The sequence below is a fragment of the Thermobia domestica genome, chromosome 9, assembly GCF_964235325.1.
Source record: "Thermobia domestica chromosome 9, izTheDome1.hap1.1, whole genome shotgun sequence".
NCBI classification, from domain to species: Eukaryota; Metazoa; Arthropoda; class Insecta; order Zygentoma; family Lepismatidae; genus Thermobia; species Thermobia domestica.
Window position 1 is genome coordinate 6,513,459 of NC_137462.1, and position 22,185 is coordinate 6,535,643.

A 22,185-nucleotide genomic window follows, 5' to 3' on the forward strand; every position below is an offset into this window, starting at 1 on the left:
AGATGCTGAAATAATCTCAACTTAACGCATCCTGGGCGCTTGAACAGCTGAGTAGACTGTTCTTTACGTATAACATGTAGCTCGCATGAAAAATAAAAGTCGGAAAACACGCACTCTGGACATAGTACAAAAAGAAGAATGTAGCTGATTATGAAGAACTAAAGAGTGCATGATGTGAAATATAGAAGCTGACAGTAACAGATTTACTTCCTATTTCAATATTGATTATGTGTCTTAGTTGTCAGTTCATTTTTTCTCTCCTTTCTCACCCGTTATCAAAATTCCACTGATTTGTATTAGAGGATAATGATGACAATGTGCGCCCTAAGTAATTTACATATTATGAGCATAAGAGATATTAGCAGGGAGAGATTTCTGTATTACCGTCCAAAGGTCACATCCGAGGAAATGGTGAATAAAATTTATAATACTGTGTTGACAGATCGAGTGAAGATATACGAGATAGCTAAGATGGTAAACATTTGACTTGAAAGTGTTTTAAATATTTTTCATGACTATACAGGTGAGGAAGTTGTCGAGAAGACACGTGGCACTTCTGTTCAGTGTCGACGAAAATCAGAATCGCATGAACATTTCGAAACAGCGTTTGAGCATGTACAGGTGGAACCCAAGTGATATTTTAGGCATTATGTCACTGATGGTGAAAACTGAATACATTACTAACTAGAAAGCAAAAATAAATAAATTAAATAAATAAATAGATAAATAAAAATAAAAAAACAATCAAAGTAGATTATTTCAGCAAGAAAACTTGCTCCAAAAGAGATACGTCTTCATTAAGAACTGATTAAAACACGGAGTCATTTAGAGAAGGAAAAAAATCTTCACCAGGACAATGCCCAGGCATACATCTCTGCAATTTTAGGGCCAAACCTGTCGATGGTATCTCAAAGTACCATATTCTCCAGATTTTCCCCATGACCTTTTTTTTTTTTTTTTTAAGTTTAGTTTAGTTTAGTTTAGTTTAGTTTAAGAGGACCTGAAGATCTAGGTTGGTAGAAAAGCATCTGCATCTGATGGGATCATATTTGACACAAACGCCAATTTCCTGCCAACTTTAGAAGGCATAAAAATGTTGGAAAATGTTGAACAAAGTGTAAGGAGACTAAGAGAAAAATAAACCGATTTTCGTTATGAAGCACAATTCTTTCATTTCTACGTTACAGACTCAGAATACAACCCTAGTAAACTTAATAACAAAGTCAAAAATCAAGCCCACGCTTCAAAACTTAGCTCACGTGATTAAGCCTGAGAAGTATATACATCTTTAAAAGACATAAACATGAGTGAAATCATTGTACACGAAACTACTTTTCTTTCCCTACCTAGGTTTAGCATAGCCGTCAACCATCTCCATCCTTGGGTGATATCGTGAGGATTGGGTTTCCTTTGCTGTTTCCGGGGAGTCGTTACTAAAATGGCCGCATACAGTCTCATTATTCCCGACATTCGCTTGAGGAATTTATCCTGTGCCTCAACTTGCCCGTCTTCCATATAAAGGTATCCCAAAGCTCTGAAAAGAAATTAAAACACATTATTTTCATTAATTCACAGAACGTTTAACTCTTTAACTAAATACACATCAAAGTATTAACTGAAGGACCTGTCTTATTCCACTGATTTTTTTAAGCTGTATGAAAGCTGATGCCATTTACTGTCTGTGATTTGAGCTTCTTTGCTGTGGGATATACCAAATCTGGTTTAATTTACTTTCTGCAATTTGTAGAATCATGTATTATTTGCCTATGAAAACTTCAACTGCTTTCTTTTTTCTGTAAATGTGCGATACGCAATTCTTTCACAAAGCCCTTCAATTATTGAGAGCGAAATGGACACTGACGATGATCAGAGGCGGACTGTATATAAGGACTCCCAATAACGAGTTATCGTTTTCATATGAGCATAGAAAAATCGTGTACCTTGGGTGGTCTGCTTGTATTCTGGTTATAATTTCCCTCTGAATCAAAAAACAATAATCCTGGCATCTTCAAGTCAGTTTTTCCATGTTTTATCTATTCTTATGGGCATACCGCTGACGTGGTCAGTGTAAAACAAATACAAAACGGGCCTGAGACAACTTAGTATGGACTATGTATCGCCTTGCAATGACTCGTGTCACAAAGAACCTGAGAAAAGCTAGCGTGAACATACTCACTATGGGCCAGCCCAGACATGCCTTCTCGCCAAAGATTGGTAGAGAATATCACACGATTGACCCAAATGAAAATGTAAACGAAAGTGTAGAAGGAACCTGTCTATTTACTCGTAACAACAACAAGAAAAGGAAGAGAAGGGTGAAGTGAGCAGTAGTGGTGGGTCAAGTAAGTAATCTTCCCCTTCTAAAATCTTCATTAAAATCTCACATTGTTTATTCAGTCAACTACTATGTAAACGGGTGTTTCTTTAGAGCGGACTTTATGTTGAAATAAAATACAGAAAAATGTTTTTAATATCCATGAAATTGGCTTTATTTAACAGATCAGTTTATTGCATTAATGTTTGAATATGATTTCGGGATGTGGCCTACGCAGCTGGTGGTACATGGTGTAATCTGGAGGCCCAATTTTCACCCTCTTTTCGCAGTAAATCAGGCTGTATTTTGATAATAACGCGTCGAATGTTGGCTTCCAAGTGCTCAACTGTTCCTGGTTTCTCGGCGTAGACATGCGACTTCACATATCCCCAGAGAAAATAATCTAATGGCGTCAAATTGCGCGAACAAGGTTTCCCGTTAACAGGTCCATTTCGTGAAATTAATCGTCCGTCAAATGTTTCGAATTGAACCATGGTTTTCAAAATAAATTTGCACAATTTGTAATTGTTGCTCCGTCATGAGTCTACTCACAATGAATTGCCAAACCAAAATAACCTCAAAACAACCGAGAACTGTCAGATAAAACAGTGTTGCTAGTTTAAAGTTCTCCGCCTCTAAAAAAAATCTTTATTTTGAATTTCTGAAGCTGTTTACGAAGTGTTTTTAGGGGTAACAATAATGCAGTCACGAAAGAAAGAATTATCTTTTCCAAGTCATATGAGGAAGGAAAAAAAATTCCAAAATCTATTCACGTCATTTAATTCAATCGGAAGATCTGCTGCTTTCGCGCGAGGTCTGCAAGCAGACGACTCTTCCAAGCAAACGCAGTGTTCGCTGAAAAGCAATCTTGGTTTCGATACTACGCATCATGCTTTCAGATAGAGGGAAAACATTCCTTGAATTTATTTTTGACGAAAACAGGCAAAAGAATTCATACGCAATACTTTACAATACTTTTATTACTTGTTATAATAAATTTACATAGAAAAAATATTTTGTTCTACTCCAGCAGTACACATCTCCGCCAGTGCTTGGGCGCAATTCCCCCAAATTTAGCATTCTCCGTCCCCGCAAAATAATAAAGGAGACTAACTTGGTATCCACTGCCTCCTCCTTTTAAAATAAAATCAATCTATATCCGCTTACGCCTCCAGCCACAATTTTACGTTTTCGAACAAAAGAAAATGATTATACAATCATGCATCAAGGTTAAGGGGGAAGGAAATGACGGAGGATGGAAATAGCTAAAACTTACTAGGTGAAGGGACGGTTCGTGAAGTCTGTTATTTTACTTTAGTTTCTGTATTTAAATTTACCGTATTTGCGCGAATATAGGCCGCAGCTAAACTTTTGACACGCGATTATAGAAACAAGTAAATCTCGAATACAGGCCACAATACTAAATTTACTAGAAAGTTCAATTAGATAGTACTTTGAAATATGTTTCTCCCTCCCCTTCTTTAACTCTCGCATAACTAAGGGTGATTCATGAAGATGACCTTCTTTGTGATAGTAACTCTGAGCAGCATTCCGTGTGGTCTGGCGGCGGAGCAGAATCAGACACTGGTGATGCTGAAATGGTGGGAAGTAATTGTGCGTGATTTGGGTGGCTGCAAACAAGCTGACACCGTTTTGTTAAATAAAGTTTTTTTTTTTTTTCTTTTCTTCAAGAACAGCTACTATATATAAATATACCGTATATATTAGTATATATTACATATACTGTATAACAAAGATACGTATTCCTGTTAACAAAACTATTAAGTGTACAAGAGCTTTTTGTGCCAGTGTAAGATTTTACCGGTACTCAATGAAGGTGGCAATTTTTGCGAACGAAGTTATGTTTTCCCGCTATTTTCTTCTTAAATCTGTGATGGTTTACAAATGTAACTGCAGTAACTTGTAATGGTATTAATTTCAACCCACAAGATACGTGAACAATGTAATTTTGAAATTAACAATTTGTCATCTGAGGGAAAATTTCGATTATAGGCCGCACCATGATTTATTAAGCCAAAATTTAGGGAAAAAAGTGCGGCCTATATTCGCGCAAATACGGTAATTTTCTTTTCAGATTGAACCATGGAGCCTTTGACAATAGAACACTGTGTTTTTACCTACGACAGTTTCGTCAAGAATAACGAGTCTATGACGGCAGCTCAGCGTGAGTTTTGCCGCCCTTTCAATATTCACAGAAATCAAGCTGCTCCCACTCGCAACATTATCCTACACTATCCACTCGTAACACTACGGAGGTACACTAGTTAACAGAAAACCGCCACGGGCTATACAAACGGAATGTACACCACAAAATGTAAAACAAGAGTGAGACAAGCGTGCTGCATAGTTCGCGTCGATTCGCTCACAGGCATGCGTTTGAACTTGGCCTCATCATTCCTTCAGTCAGTGCATTTATATTGCATTTCCATCCATACAAATTGGCCGTTGTGCAACAGTGGAAGTTATTACGAACAGTGACTGAACTGCGCACATGAGATGGAAGCAATTTTTAGCAAAATGACAACTTCCATTTGTTCATGAGTGATGAAGCTCATTACTATCTCAATAGCATTGTGAATCAACAAAACTGCCGTTATTGAGCTTATAAAAATCCCAAAGAATTACACGGAAGACCGCCGCTGCACAGCCGTGAAGTGACGGTTTGGTGTGTTCTTCCCCTTCTCTTTCCTGGTCGTCTTGTTTCCAGATCTGGAAACGTTCATTAGCCTCCTTGGTCCCCTGACCTGTCCAAATGAAATTATTTCTTGTGGGCTTATCTCAAGGCACGCATATGCGAGCATAGGTCTCATACATTGGAAGATCTGACGGAAGCTACTTGTGTGGAAGTCGTCCAAATGGACACAGCTATGTTGGAAAGAGTGGAAGCCAACTTCGAACATCTTCAGAAATGCATTAGCGGTAACGTACAACCGTACAACAAATACTAGATGTTCTTTTCCACACTTGACTTTGTAAAATGCTATTTCAATACGAGCTCGAACCTATCAATAGAGTTTTTTTTTTTTTTTTTTTTTTTTTTTTTTTTTTTTTTTTTTTTTTTTTTTTTTTTTTTAGCAGAAAATAAACCCTTCTTCCTTTAGTTATCATTTGTTTTACAGCATTTCACGACTCGTGAAATCATTCGTAAAATTTTTAAGAACTCAGAGGTAAAATATGGGAAATTTCTTATTTCTACTAAGTATATATATTTCTTGCGTTCAATTACTAACCATTTCCGTTGAATTTTTACTTTTTCCAGGAATGTATTACACGGTTGAATGTAAGGCGAAGTAAAATGTTACTGAAACCTAGTCACTTAAAAATGAGTTAATTAATAATAAATAACTGTTCACGTAAGTGCAAATACGGGACTTGAATTTTATAGAAGTATGAGGGCCGCCAAAAAGTAAAGAACGATTGGGCATCGCGTGCGGCGCCAACCTTCCATCATGTGATCGCGTGCGCGGTAGTTAGTTCCTTCCTTCACCTCAATGTGGGCCGAGTCTCAACGCTGTGCAGTCACGCTACTTGTTTTTGTAGTGATTCAAAATGGTGCTGCCAATCGAAAATACCCCCCCCCCCCCAATGTGAAGTACGAAGTGTAATTTGTTTTCTGAACGCGCAAAAAGTTAAGCCTATTGAAATTTATAGTCAAATAAAGAATGTTTATGGTGACAGTGCAATGAACGAGTTATCAGTGAGGAAATGGTGCATTATATTTAATCAAAGAAGAACCAGCGTGCATGATGAAGATCAGAGTGGGAGGCCATAACTTGTTACGGACGAACTGAAGGAAAAAGTTGAAGAAAAATTCAGGGAAACCGACTTGGCACCAACTGATTTTCACCAGTTTGCAAACGATGAGGAACTCTCGCAAGCAGTGACAGCCTGGTTCATATCTTTCACGGCAGATGAGTAATCGGCACTGAAAAACTGATCCCACGTTATAACAAGTGTCTTGACAACTAAGTTTTATGCTGTTATCTTTTGTTTTGATTTAACCATGCCAAAACGTTCTTTACTATCTACAGCAAACTTAAGCTTATTACAAGCAATATTAGCAATATTAGGAATTTTTCAATTCTCATGCAATCTCAGCAAATTATAAGCCATAACAAAATAAACCAATACCTATAATAATCAGAATCTGATTGGCCTTCTAATTGTGGTATAAAAAACGGCACCAGGTAAGGACATTCTCGGTGAAAATGGGCAAGCAGGAGATCTCCGAAGTCTGGATGATCTATCCATAAAGCTACAATGATTGCTGCGATTGCGAATGCAGCTTCAGGTTTAGAAGACACATTATGCTCTCCTTGTTTCTGAAAGAAGAAGGAAAATTATTAGTCATCGAGTTTCCAATAAAATCTTCCGCAAAGCTATTTTGTAATATTTATAGAATACGCAAGCAGTGACAGTCTGAGGTTTTGATTCAATATATATCAGCTTTCCACAACCGAAGACATGATTAAAGTCTTACTTTAACAGGAAAAGCACTTTCTACGTACTATAAGTACAGTGACTGTTAGAGATGAAGAGATCGCTGATGGTGCCGCGGTAGCTCAGTAGTAGAGCACTCAACCTTGCCGCGTGGGGTCCCTGTTTCGATTCCAGTTTCCGCCAAGTGGGCTTTGTGTTAGGCGAACACCGTGTGTGCGGGTTTTCTGGGGTTCTCCCGTTTACTCTCACTTTCATAATTCAGAATTATATTCCATTTTAGACTTCCCTTAGGCTCGGTGCATAATCATGGGACTAAAATAAACTAAACTAAACTTAAAAAATAATGTTTCGCCTACTACGTTCGAAATAAATGTGGAAAATATATTTGAAATATTCCTTAGATCGACATATTGTTTTGACTTCAAGTGTGAAATGCGCCTCTCTTTGACCTTCCGGCGTAGCAGTCATCCATCCCGTCGGCCGAAAGCAACATAATGACAACTGAGTCGTTTAGCCCTTGCATGTATGATGAGTCGCTACCACGTATTGAAAAGAGAGCCGTGGATTTTCTAAGATCCAAATTCGGTAATGAGGCTGTAACGTTAATAGTGAAGATTTCTCGATCACATTGCACGGGACGAAATAACCGTGACTCACTGTGTGGATTAATACAGCCATTGAAGGAAAGAATTTAATATACATTATTCTCTATCACTGATAACTACAGAAATTAAAGAAATAAGTACCAAAACAAAATTTTTATGTATTCTGTTTATAAAGATCAGGAATTCGAAACAATGTACATAAAATTATTAGTAGAAGTTAACATGAAATTGAACAGTAAATACACATGTTACACATAAATTTCACCGTACATACTTATATAGTAGTATCGATTCTCTTACTCTCAACAGCAGTACGGTAAGTTAGTTGAAAAAAAGGAAAGTAATTATTAATCTCATATCTGACAAAGAAACTGTAGACTAGATGAGTTACAGTACGTGCACTTAAATTTACCGTGGTATGTATTTCAATATTCTTCTTATTAATTTTGTGATGTAGTCCATATAGTGGATTTATTCCACATTATGTTAATTTAATCAGAAAGTAATTAACTTTTGTATAAATAACCAACGATATATTCATAAGCTTGTAATAAAATAGCAGAATTAGATTAAAAACAGCAGACACAAGCACCATATTATTTGTGTTCATGCTTAAAATTCTTTCACAGTTTTTGTACCTGCTCTGTTTCAGCTAACATCGTGGGAGTACAACAGGTCAGCGAAAAGGCCAATATATTCCCCGAGGGACATATTTTTTTCTATGTAATACTTACAATAAATCATTTAATCTTTAATATATTTATATATGTATTTTAATATTATTATCATAATATTAAAATATACTATATTATATTGTATACTAAATAAAACCTTCTGCCTATGTTGTAAACATCCTTGTTTTCTTACTGAAGAGACAAGACATGAAATCAACTCCTCGACGAAGAGTTTATTCTGGGTTTATACAACCTAAATAGATTATACGTAGTGGTGTGTTACTAAATGCTATTGATAAATCTTTTCAATCAGAAATATTATGCCAATAAAATATATCGTAGGTCTTTATGAAAATAAATATTAAGCTATTAAAATATATCGGAGGTTTCATATCATTCCAAGTAATTTCCATGTCAGCAAAATGAGTATCAAAGAATATTGAAATTCAGTTAAAATGTAATTACTAAATCATGAAATTAAATATTTTTCATTTGCCTGGTGGTACGGTAACGCAGGAGAAGGGCTGAAGCCCCAGAAGAAACTCATATCTGTTATTCTCCTGCTCTCCATTATCAACTGTTACTCTCCTGCTCTCCATTATGAACTGTTACTCTCCTGCTCTCCATTATGAACTGTTACTCTCCTGCTCTCCATTATCAACTGTTACTCTCCTGCTCTCCATTATCAACTGTTACTCTCCTGCTCTCCATTATCAACTGTTACTCTCCTGCTCTCCATTATAAACTGTTACTCTCCTGCTCTCCATTATAAACTGTTACTCTCCTGCTCTCCATTATAAACTGTTACTCTCCTGCTCTCCATTATCAACTGTTACTCTCCTGCTCTCCATTATCAAAATATATTTTGATAACTTCAATAAATATTTATCTAAATAACTGCTATTACAGCTATATTACCAGATTATAAATGTGTTTTCCTTGTTCACATACTTAAAACCAAATAACTTGATTTTTAAGTGACAATTGAAAGAAAATTAACTTGTTGTACAAATCCTCCAGTTCCAGTTACTTCCCTTACGGGAGATTTATATAAAGGAAGTCCCAGCCTTAGAGCCCTGTAGACTGCTTCACTAATTTCGTTTTAAATGAAAATTGTTTGAAATAAAAAATTGTGTATTAAGATGACTCGTGCCAAAATGGCCGAATTAGCCTGTTTTGAATTATAATTGTTTTCCACACTGTTAATGTAATAAGGAAGGATAAGCGGCGCATGAACATATTGAAATTGAAAAACAGTATATTAAAATTGTAACAAATAACAAAATTGTCAAAATTATTGAAATGTAAATAGTAAAAATTGAATAAAAACTGACAACAAAGCTCCCCAATACTTAGTGTTTATAGCGCCATCTCTTATCCTTCTACAAATCCTCTGCATCTGAGAAACTATATCTTCTTAGAATTAAATATCTGTATTTTTAATTGTTCTTCTTCTTCCTGTGACGGAAAAGAAAACTATTTCGCTAATCGATATTTAATAGTTATAAAATAAATCATGTTTTTCTCGGTACAGATATATAATATACAGTAGCTCGTCCAAACTAACTATTTTCATTCCGTCAAACTAACTACTTTTCAGTTATAGTATAAGCATATTTAAAAAGTCAACTGATTTTTTGAATTAAATATTAGGAAGTTTCTATTGCATTTTACATTTATTTGCATATTCATATCTTCCAACTGTTTCAATCCAAGATATACACCGTGTTTCAAAAAGAATCACCTGATTTTGAACGGTAATGATCACGGAACATGGGAGACGTGCCGGCAAGGAAATGAGTTTTGTTTCAATGGGCGTGGCCTAGAGCTTTAGAAAATCGCCGTTAGATGCCAGTCTATGCGTTTTCTCAGTTTGCTGTTAGCCAGAAGTAAGATGGCGTTCGCTCAACAGAACGTGTTTTGTGTGCTGCAGTGTGCAAAGACAGTCAGTGATTTAGGTCCAGCGTGCTTTTAGTCGGCGTTTTGGCACTGATTCGCCTGTATCCAGAAACATTCGTTGTTGGTATCGCCAATTTGAAGAGAACAGAGTAAGCTGGTACACTACACCTGGTATTGACATCACACAGTAATTCTTTTATTCCATTTTTTCTCAAGTGGTAAAGTTCGAAATTGCAGTACATAATTTAATTTTTAGTACAAGATAAAATATCAAACTAATAAGAATTTGATTGACAAATAACCTGAGAATAGCATGCTTGACATATTTTTATAGTCTTATCATAATAACTGCAAATCACAATGGAATTATATCGGGATGTGCACATGTGTAGAATGAATCAACAGTCTGTTGCTTTAGAATAGAATATTTAATTATGACAAATAGTCAAGCTGTTGTCTAGAGTATTATACTCGCACATTTTGCAAATCTCCTAAATCGACAGAAGTTAAATGAAAACACAAAAAATTGGAGCTAAAATTTAACTTTGCGGGCTCTTTTGGCTGCAAAGGCTTTTACAATGTCCTCAAAAGATAGCTTTGAAGCTAATTTATGCTCTATGGATATGATCCTACGGTTGGTGAGTCGTCGTTGTCTTGTTACGATTCTGAGGTAATTTTTTATGATCTTTGGTTTGCTAAGACTCCTTCCCTTGTCTTATAGTGAAAAAAAATATTTGCCCAGTTTTGTGCTCGCTCAATCCGGCGTGCGGTGCACAAACCCTATTCCTCCCCTTCCCCCCAGGTTACGTCACTGTTCCCAGGAATTCAGATGGTGAACATCCTACTGGAAGCTGCGGGTAATCGATCACTACAAGAGACAGTAGCAAAACTACTTTCTTTTAAGTGGTGCAGATAAATATTTAGAAAAGCTGCAGTTAATAAATAGATAATAATATCTCTTAGTCTATACAAAAAGAATCACCACCACCAATAAAAAAATGTAAACTTTATCACTAGAACAACAATAGATAAATTAGTTAAAATAAAACTTTAAAAAGAATACTAAATATATAATTACCACAAATTTTTTGGCCAACAAGTCCTTACAAAACGCTACTCCCTGAGGATGAGACGCTGCACAGACTTTTCCTCCGCAAACTTCTGTCGGCTGACCACTCAACAAACGATTCAGACGAATTAGCTTGTCTTGTAGATGGGATGCGCTCACTGGAGAGATCGCATTTACTGGCGTATTCACTGCTTTCTATTGCAAGAAAGGTTTCATTATATTTAATAACAATGCAGAAACATAGTTATATGTGTAACTTTCTAATAAATACTTCTAAATAGCATTGCACACACAGAAGTAATTAATGCATACAATGTCCTTAGATTATTCAATAATCAGTGTACTAAGCATTTTTCACATAACATAAGGCGACATTACTCGTCAAATTTCCAACACAAGGTGACCTCAGAAAGACTGAAATATTTCAGAACCTGCCGGTAAATCTACTTAACTGCATTTCTTAAATTTCGAAGTGACGAGAGAAATACCATCGTAGATCCAAATTATTTATTATTTCCTTGGTTTAACTTTTATTTCGTAGAATTATTTAAATCAGAATGAGCAATGTTACACACACACACATATAAATGTTGTTTTTCACTACGCTGTAGAAATAATCATCCACGTTCTCCACGATACTGCAAGTTTTTAAACCATAATACTGCAAAGTTGCTTAAAAAAAACTGAAAATTAGTCAGATGCCTTCCTGAAGCTCTTTACTGTGAAATAATACGAGGGTCATTTCAAGTCTTGCACACAGCACATGTGCGACCGTTTGACTGGTGTGAACAAGTTCAATTTTATAACAGTTGTTAGTCAGAGTTTCGGCTTGACGGTTGTGACTGTGTTTGCTGGTTTGCGTGGCTGTGTTGTGAGAAATTCAGTGTTACAATGGAAGGTGAACCCGACTCAGATCAGATTACATATAGTGACCAGTGTTCCTATATCAAAATCGAAACTTTACGTGGGAACTGAAATTTACAATGCTTTGCGAGAGGTTTGCGGAAATAATGTAGTGGATCGTAATACTGTATCACGTTTGCCAGCACTGCGGACAACCCAATAAGTGGAATACCACTGAGATTATTGTGAATGACATTTTGAGAGAGGATCGACGAAAAGCATGTGAGGAAATTGCGTATGAGGCCAGAATTTCTGTCACTTCAGTTTACAGAATAATTACTGAAAAGTTAAAGATGAGAAAAATCGCTGCCAGATGGGTTCCGCATGATCTGAGTAAAGAGCAGAAAGCATGTCGCAAAAGAATCGCTTCAACGTTACCGAACAGGAGATCAGTTTCTACGAAGGACTGTTGAAATTGATGAAACATGGATATGAGATTTTGTACGTTTTGATACAATTGACGAAGCTTCCAGTGAGGTGACTCGAATGATCAGACAGCTCAACAATGAAGGTGCCCTATTCGGAATACAGAATTTACCAAAACGTTGGGAAGCTGTCGTAAACAACAATGGAGATTATATTGAAGGCTTGTAAAGGGTTTTGTACAATAAATTATTTACTTCCACGATATCTTTCAATGTGCACAACTTTTGAAATGGCCTTCGTACATTTGGTACGATAATTGTGAACTCATAGAATTTAATGATGTACTAAGCAAACAACTAACTAAGAACGAAGAACATAACAACAATTCTAGCTTTTTTAGGTGAGAATGTTTTAGCAGCTAATATACTTACCTCTCAGACCTCGATTCAACTGTCGTCAAATTTGATGCTGTAGGCAAGAGTACCTCTGATGCAGGGTGGTAAAGTTCTCGTGCCAAGATAATAGGATCACAGTAGATGCTTACAAAGATACGGCGTGTTCGAAAACTTTTGAGCGGTAATGTACCTCTTACTTCATTACACGGGCTATACTTTACCTTTACACCCTGTACTAAGTCATGCGATAAAAATATTATATAACATACAGTACGAGAATAGAAAATAAATATGAACTGGTTGATTCAGTTGGAAGTTTAATTTGTTTCTCTTTAAGCAAGGTTACTTGAGACACAAGCCTACAGCTTAACGTGGTACCTGAACCATATATAAAGCACTCACTGGGAATCGAACTCGAGTCTTTCGCGTCACACACATGTACGCTAACCTTATAGTCAAGGAGGAGCTCAAAAATAGTAAGCATGGATGTTTGTCGCAACAATCTATTACAGAACTTATTTCCGCGAACCTAATTTTGCTCATAAGGAAATGTCACTATACCTGACAATCAAACTTGAATTTTTTCCACTTGGGATCTTTAACAATATTTTCATAAGACCTCTCATGGTTAAGCGAATTCTCTTGGAGACGAATATACATAGCGTAGGACTCTGCATCAACGCAATCTGCAAGACCTGCAACAACAAATACGTTTTCAGAATCCTATTTTCTTAACTTTATAAGCCTCTATCTACATTTCTCTTAATACTCTGATTTTGAGGTGCATTTACAGTATAGCAGAAGACTTATAACAATATTTTAAACGTCATGTAGTAAAAAAAAAAAAAAAAAAAAAAAAAAAAAAAAAAAAAAAAAAAACCTAGTTTTACGTTTCATAGTTATGCCCTTTGGGCTAAAGAAGACGGATGGTTAATATAAGAGAATTTATAAAGTAATCAGTGGAATGAAAATGTGGGAGGAAAAGGAAGAACCACAGGAAAACTCACGGACACGATGTTGTTCACTACAAAGACGCGTGGCCGGGAACGAATGAGGGGCCTCTGGCGCCAGAGGAGAATGCTCTACCAGACATGGAGTGGGTTAATTAAAACTTGACCCATGACCCACTGATCCATCACCAACCGTGGCCCACTCTGACCCATCACCCACCAAAACCCATCGTCATCAACTCTGACCCATGATTCACACCCTCCTCTCCACTGACTATACAGTTTACACCTGTAACAAAACAAGGCTGTGAAATTAGCACTAATCGGAATCTGAATTTCTACAGTCTGTTACAATACCAGTGGACCTGACCTTTACGATATAGAATGGTAAAGTGTTTGGCATGTGCCATATTATGAATAATTTCAATTTAATCATCATATGTAATTATTTTCTTGTTGAATTACAAATACCTTTAAATGCAAAATAGGAGAAATTTGAACGTCTGAAATCAAGGAAAGTAGAGCAACGTAAAGAAAGAAAAAAATGTAAAATTCGACTGTATCTCGAAAGCCAAGTAGTAAGTAATATTGCTATTATTACAATTACAAATATCAATATCCAAAAATGTCTGATGCTCTTCTTTCACTTAGATATACTCATCTCAGGTAAGTATATAGAAACAAATGAAAAAGGAAGAAAAATGCAAGCCTTAAAAATAAAACGTAGGCAAATTCACCAGTGTTCACAAGATATTGAATACAATGCATTAAGCAGAGTGGATTGGTGGGTCAAAATGGGTCACGGTGGGTGGGTGTGGTAGCAGTGGGTCACGTCCTGTTTACCCACTCCATCTCTGCGCTCTACCACTGAATCAACGTAACCCCCTCCCCAAATGATCGTAATGTAGAGATTATTCATAGAATTTTATTCTGTTTTACAGCAGCATGTAAAGTCATATGCTTCATTCTAGTCTGGTGATTATACGGTTAACACTCATGCTACAATCTCATAGCTTTCAGGCGAAAATTATTTTCAATCAATCAAATAAAGACTAACTCTACTTTTTCATATATATACACAAAAATTACTAAATCTTAAATTATATGTTCAATCCATCATCTGCTGAATCACTTGCCTCAACTTGAGACGCTATTTGTTTCTTTATTTATCAATTTACTGACGGCGTATATAATTCTATTATAATAAGGAACATACATTAATGACATAAATTCAAAAGCAATCAAAGAAATAAATTAAAATATGAGAAATTAAACATATTAAGCGTATATATACACACAGGGTGTTTCAAAACAACACCGACAACGTTTGGGAGGTGATTCCTGATACCACGATACGACGAAAAGCATAGACCAACCTGCGTACACAAATGTTTCATTTCGGAGTTATAGTCCGCCGAAAACGTGAAAAACTGAACTTTAAAAGTCCATAGATACAATACTATGGGACTTACCATAGTCGGGTCAAGACTTCGCTTAGGAACTAGTATGTGCCCTATCCAAATATCTACGTTTCAGAATCCTAAAGTACTCATGCAGCAATTTTTATAGAGCGAATTTAACTACGGTATATAATTTGAAGTACTCACCAACTACCTCTACAAAGAATGTTGCGGAAGTACCGCAGGATTATGGAACATGGATATTTGGATAGGTATTCACTTAAAACACACTAGTTCGTAAGTACGGTAGGTCCCATAGTTTTGGATATATGGACTTTTAAAGTTCGGTTTTTCATGTTTTCGGTACCCTGTAAATCCGAAAGGAAGGATTTCTGCACCCAGGTTGGTCTATTCTTTTTGTCTTATCTTCGTGTCAGGAATCACCTCCCAGACGCTGTCGGTGTTGTTCTGAAACACCCTGTATATTACACGTTGCAGCAAAAACACATTTTGACTTTTTTTTTTTTAATTTTCGTCTTAATTTCCCCCCTCGCTAAAAATTTCTCAATACTTTCTGTTGATTAAAGCAGAAGTTTCCTAAGTTAGGACAAACATCAATTCATTCATGCTTACCTTCCGTATCTAATTGTATACTAATATTGTTTACACAATACGTGGTTCCATTCTGCTTTTCCGATACATCATTTCTCTCAATCATGCTTCTTGTTTGGTATTGTTCAAGTTCAGGCGTTTGTAATCGATGGTCCTTCAACTGTTTGTTGAGATGCAAATATTCAATTTTCAACTGTTCCGTTTCTTGCATATTCTTATTAATAGCGTTCGACTGTCTGTTCATTGTCATTGTGATTTCATGTAGCTTCTCACTCGTGGAATTTAAGGAGCTGCTTAATTTCTTTTCCCTCTCGTCAATACTTATTAAATCTCCGATTTCAATTTTTAAGGTTAGAAGTAATGCATGTATTTCAGAAAGAATGTCTGTCTCCATCAAGGAAAATTTAGCAGGAAAATATTTTAAATAAGGTCTGTACTGAGCGTGAGAAGCTTCAGATACTTTTAACAACTCATCACAAACGACTACAATAAAAATTCAGAATAAGAAAAAGCGGGTCTAAGTAGAAATCAAATCCGGGCATCCGGCTTACCGTGTTGATGTGTTTAATTACTAGGCTACCCAGTGACACATCCTTCAACCCTGACGTCGATATTCATACTTTTAAACCGATGACAATATTTTGATTTCACATATTTTGTTTATTCCACTCTACAACACCAGAAAAACTTCACCACTACACTTAGAAAATTGTTAGTAGCCGTAGATTCGATACTCCGTAGCACAACTGCTTTCTTTCAATCCTTTCTATTGAATCTCTTTTTGATTCTCTATAGAATTGAATCTCTATTGAATTCTGACTTAAGTATTACAACATACAAAAAATGCATAGTGAAGAAACACGACCGCAATATAAACACAGACCTCTGCTTGAAACAAACTGAAGGTGACTTACTAAACAATAATTGCGTGCTGATTCAAGAGACATGAGCATGCAATTCATCGATCGAAGTAAACAAAGCACAAGCACGACAGCCGGTTGGGTGAAACGTTAATGACTGATTTTCTTCCCTACACACTGATTACAACGAAAAAAGTGTTTGCATGTTTAGACGAAAAGGAATCGATATGTCTGGCTATTGCAGATATACTTTTCCCAATGAATTAACTTGTATGTTCAGTAACTACATCCGATCTATACTACTAAATAGAAAGAATAGAAGTGAGTGACTTATCATCGCCCACACAGTACTACTAAACGTGAAATTAAATCTGAACAGAATACTCCTTTTGTCATCAAAGCATGCGATAAGGAAGGATTTTTGGCAAAACGTATCATAAGGGACTAAAGGGGACGTGGTTATTTATTTATTTTGTCAAGAATAGTGTATCTCACGAATCCCTGAAGTTAAAGACATGAAACTGGGCATATTAGCTCTTCATTAAAAATAACGAACACGTGCTTCAGCGTTTTCGAAAATTCTGTTCCTAAGAGGCACATTTCTAAAATACTCAAGTTCCCCCTTGTTAAACCAGGTGCTGATTGTGAGAATAAGCTTGATATGAAAATCGGTATATGAAATTTAAATTTTAAAAAATAACAAAACACGTATTTCAGCCTTTCTGAAAATTCTGCTCCTAAGAGGGGAAACGGGGGCAATCTCCCTAATATTGAAATTTCCTTTTATTAAACCACACAGCGCCAAATCTGCAGACCCAGTTACGCTGGAGATGAGAAATTCGGTATAAAAACTCTTAAATAAAAGTAACAAGATACGTGTTGCAGCGTTTTCGAAAATTCCGCTCCTAAGGTGAGAAGGCATTTCCATAATATTGAAATTTCCCTTTATTTATTTTCCCTGCATTTATTTATTCACAAGTGCCACATGCGAAGTTAGAGATATGAAATTCCGTATATAAACTGTTAATTAAACATAAGGGAAAACGTATTTCAGGGTTTTCGAAAATTCCGTTTCTCAGGATGGAAAGGGGACATTTTTGTAATAGTGAAATTTTCAATTATTCAACAAAGGCTGAATTTAGGAATTTGCTTCAAGATAAGATTAGAGCTTATTTAAAAAGTGGCTACAGCTACATCCATCAATAGTTCATGGTCTTAATTTACTTTAAATGAAAAGATGGGGGGGGGGGGACGAGCTCAAATTACTCCCAATTTCTTTTCGCTCCCTTCAATATTCTATTTTTTATATTTTCTATTTTGGTATTATACTATAGGCTGTGTAGATGTTAGTTTCTAATTCCTTATAATTATATTGTAATATATATATTTTGCGCTTTGTTTTATATTGTCGTATATATATATATATATATATATATATAAAGTATTGTAATGTTTCTTCTTAATTTCTGTAGTTTGCTTCTGATACAAATGATGGATATGAGGTGAGCTCCTTGTAGCAAAGCTCAAGCTATCTTAGTACTCTTGTAAATTCTGTGGAGAAGACCCTAAGCATGAGTCATTTTCCTTTCAAATTAATAGATATTTCTTTTATTGTTGATATTCTTTCGTAAGATTGATACCATATATTCATAAATAATATGCTTTGAATTTCTATTATACTTTGAATTCTGTTTTATGTTTCTGTCTCTTAATGTTCCGGGAAGACGAGTTCATTAGTTTCGGAAGAAGAAAAAGAAACCGGCGCGTTGTACTTCAAGATGTAGACTAAGTGAATTAAGATGTAAGAGAAGCGTTCTGCAAACAACGGAGCGTGAGGCCAGGAAGAAAAAGGAGTGATATTTTAAAAACGAACTAGTAATCGGCAACCATGACGTTTATCTCTTTCTAAATTTAAAATCCGTTCTGTTCTGCATGCGGAACTGGCCTTGCTCCGTGTTAATCCAGTAAGGTAGGAACGTAAACATGGAAAAGGCTGCACCCCAATGGTAATAAGCTTAATTTTAGGGAGATCGAAACTATGTTTGGAAACAAATGTTGGCCTCATACTAATAAAAGAAGAATAGGTTTAATATAGTGTCAGTAGCTAGTCTTCACCGGTAGTGTTCTCAGTTTCCTAGTGATTTTTTTTTCAACCTCTAAGATATCGGATGCACGTTTAGGTCTATACTTTTGAAAATTATTATAACGAAAAATTGTGCCGTGTTTTCATTCTCTTTGTAGAGGGGCAGCCTGCTATTATCATCACTATGATTTGTAACTAAAGTCACGGCCTCGGTGCAGAGCATGTAGCAGTAGGTTGTGCGTCTCGCTTCCGCCCGTCTCTTTACCAACACTACTACTAATTTTGCGTCATGTCCTAAATATTAAACATTAAATTTTTATTGTCAGTTAAGAAAAATTATCACAATCGTAATCTTAGCTAAGCGTAACTCAGTTGAGTTCCGATGTTGTAATATGTGTACAGTGTTCACCGGTACACGAGATTTTGTATGAATTCGTGATAGTCAGAAGGTTCACTTTTCTACCCTACTAATTTAAGGGTAGTTTTATTGATATCATCGACCTTCCTTTATTTTACAAGTTTTTAGTCTGAATTTATCAGTCCAGTTACATATATCGTTCAATTAAGCTAGCTCAATTACAATATTAGTATGGTCGCTTATACTCATTCTAACTCAACGTGCTTCCTCCAAAACCCTGTAATGTCAGTGTTGGTAGTCTTATTATGGTTATATTAGCCTTTACTACATGTCACTTTGAAATGTTATTGTCGTGGCATAAGGATATTGCGTCTGAAAGGTATTATACAGCCGTTATGGAGAAGTTAGTGGGACGATAATTTAGCATATGTGGGTCCAGATTTACTGATCCAGTCTGCAATCTTTGCGTTACAATGATAGAATGGTTAATAATGGTTATGTAGCCTGTTTCTTCGTCGTGTTGTAAAATGTCTGTTGATGGTATAATATTAAAAAGGGGAGTTTTGTTTTTGTATTTTGTAAATAATAATAATAACCGCTCCCTTTACTGTGTGCGCAAGGAAAGGTGGTTTCTGACAGTTGGGTAGAGCACGTGAAGTATTGGAGGCGCTGTTGCCAGAGGCTCCGCAACAAAGACAGTAGCACTGGGTACAAACTTAAGACGTTTAACAAGTCGTCTCAATTACCGGCAACAGCGCAGTCAATGACAACAGCGTGAAAGAATACTGCTGTGATTGGCGAACAATCCTCCCTCTCGTTTTGTTTACATGTTCAGCTATCTGTTAGCAGCTACCTTTCAATAACTCGATAATATAAATCGTTCATGGCTATTAGTATGTTTTTCTTTTCACGTAAGCTGCTTCCTCATTCTCAATGTATGCCACAATATGTCTTCTGATGATTATTTAATAGCGCTTATGCTATAATTTTCAGTGGTTGTAACTCGTTGGTATACTAAGGCCTAAAGATTAGATAAGTGAACTGATCTGGAAATTCAAGATTTGCTTTGGGACTGTTACAAATTATTTAAAATTCGGAACCTAGAATTTGGCAGTGACTAAGAAATTTACTTTTGGAACTGTGGAAAACTTCTTTTAACCATATCATCCGTAATTATTACGGACTAACGTGAAATGATTCTACTAGTTCATTTTTTTTCTTTTTTCCTGAAGGCTTGTGAACGTCGATTAATGTTATCTGCCTAACTGAAACGAAAGTTAATAATTCTTTTTGTTCCTAGTTAGTTTACTTATGATTATGTAGAACGATATTTTGGTGGTTTATAAGAACTTCAAATAAAATGGCAACCCCTACGCCCAAAGTTTGATATCAGATAGAATAATTTTAATCCCAATTGACCTGAAGTTAAGAGTTCCTATATATTTCTTCTCTGGTTTAATATGTTCTTTATGACGCATTGGTAGAAGTATTTAGTTCTTTTCTTTGACACGTTGTCAGCTAGAATCTAGATTTCTTTTTATTATTGTTATCAAAATGATCGTTGCGCAAAACTTTTCCTTCTTAGAGTGTGACTTCAAGTCATGGGTACATCGTAAATTAGCGGAAACGATTCAGTTTTAATTTTATTATTATTTTTCATATAGTTACACTCCGTTTAGAACATAGTCTCTGGTGACTCCAGTCGACTTGCTCCTTACCGTTTAACCAGTTCAGCCAGGAGCACGCTACAGTTTTTGGCTGAGCCAGTCAGGCTGTTACAGGCTTCCCAAACATGGTGAATATTTTATTGCTCGCAGTTAAAATTTATATATACATTGCATATGCAGGAGAAGGATTATTTTTTAAAAGACCTTACTAATTACCATAGTAATTTGAATAATAGTGGAAATGAAGATAGCAGAAAAATTAAAAATCGCTATATATATATATATATATATATATATATATATATATATATATTTGTTTTGTTTGAGGAAACGCTTCCGATAACATATTTATTGATCCTGTTAAAATGCGGTCTAATATTTATAGTGTTAGAGTTGCATTAGCTCAGGCCAGTTCTAATATTAAGTTAGACTGTAGAGCTTGTGAACAGCCTTTAGAAATGATGATCCATGTTATTGGGGAGAGTATCGCTCATGCCCCGCGTAGCATTACGACATACTGTATAAGGTAAAAACTACTACAAAATAGATATTAAAACCAAAGAGAAAAAAATAAACATATGAGAATAACAAATATATAACAATAAAAATAAATAGTAATAATATTAACAATAAAGCAATAGTAAAAAACAATAAAAGGTAAGAAATAACCGTTTAAGGCGAACCTTTCCACGTGGGCCAACTACCATCCACTCAATATCCATCAGGTCGTCTCACCATGTCCGATTTCAACGAAAACTGCAGGTGGCTTACGAACAGATGCAGATTTTGCTCTTTTCAGGGAAAGAATCATATCATTCAGCTGTCATATATATTGGCTGAATTCTAGGCCGGTCATATAAGGGAGTGGCGATAAGCTGAAGTTCGCCGAAGACCACAACTAAAAGAAACACTTGGGATTTTGGAGGATCCGCTAGTATATGCGACTGGGGTCTGAATTTCTGATGTCGGAATTCTGAATTTCTGTTGACTTGACTTTTGAATTTCTGATGTCAGAAACAAGATCAGTTTCGGTACCACTAATAGAAACCTGTTTGGGTGGAAACGTCGGATGTCTGGGTTGTCACAGATTTACAGGAAATAGCTCTAACAGCAGCAAAGGGCACAAAAAGCGAAGAAGAGATGCTTTCCTTTAAGCGACGCTTAATATCAGCACCAGAGACCTTCTCAACAATCATTAGCTCTTGGATACGTTTTTCAAGTAGAAAGACTGAACAGTTCCGAGACCAAGCAGAATGTTTGCCCTTGTAGTTGACACAAAAGGGCTTGGTCGCTGTACAGAACTCCACACCATGACTACCCTGGCCAAATTCGCAGAAAGAGCAGCAGTCGCATTACACGACGTGTTAGTGTGCCCGAGGTGTTACCTTTGAAACAACGCAGGGGACTGGGAACATAGGGAGGGATCTCAAGTCGATAATGACCAGCCTTCACGTAGTCCGAAAATATAAGCAAACTGAAAGTCAGAATTAGTGACTGAGTAGCAACGAGTTCACCTGACTACTTTTGATGCGAGCTACCTCTACAACATGTTGTCAGCCAGCTCTGATT

The 22,185-nt window shown here is 36.1% G+C and overlaps 1 protein-coding gene across 1 annotated transcript in view; it reads right to left on the reverse strand.

Annotated features, from left to right (window-relative positions):
• The window catches only part of Gle1 (Gle1 RNA export mediator), a 74,372-nt gene that overhangs the window by 19,865 nt on the left and 32,322 nt on the right, over positions 1–22,185 (reverse strand). Inside the window, exons 8-11 of the mRNA XM_081770528.1 lie at positions 13,248–13,381; positions 11,032–11,217; positions 6,467–6,657; positions 1,347–1,534 (exon numbers count right to left, since the gene is read on the reverse strand). Of these exons, the coding sequence (XP_081626654.1) occupies positions 1,347–1,534; positions 6,467–6,657; positions 11,032–11,217; positions 13,248–13,381 (699 nt within the window). The remainder of the gene's footprint in view (positions 1–1,346; positions 1,535–6,466; positions 6,658–11,031; positions 11,218–13,247; positions 13,382–22,185) is intronic.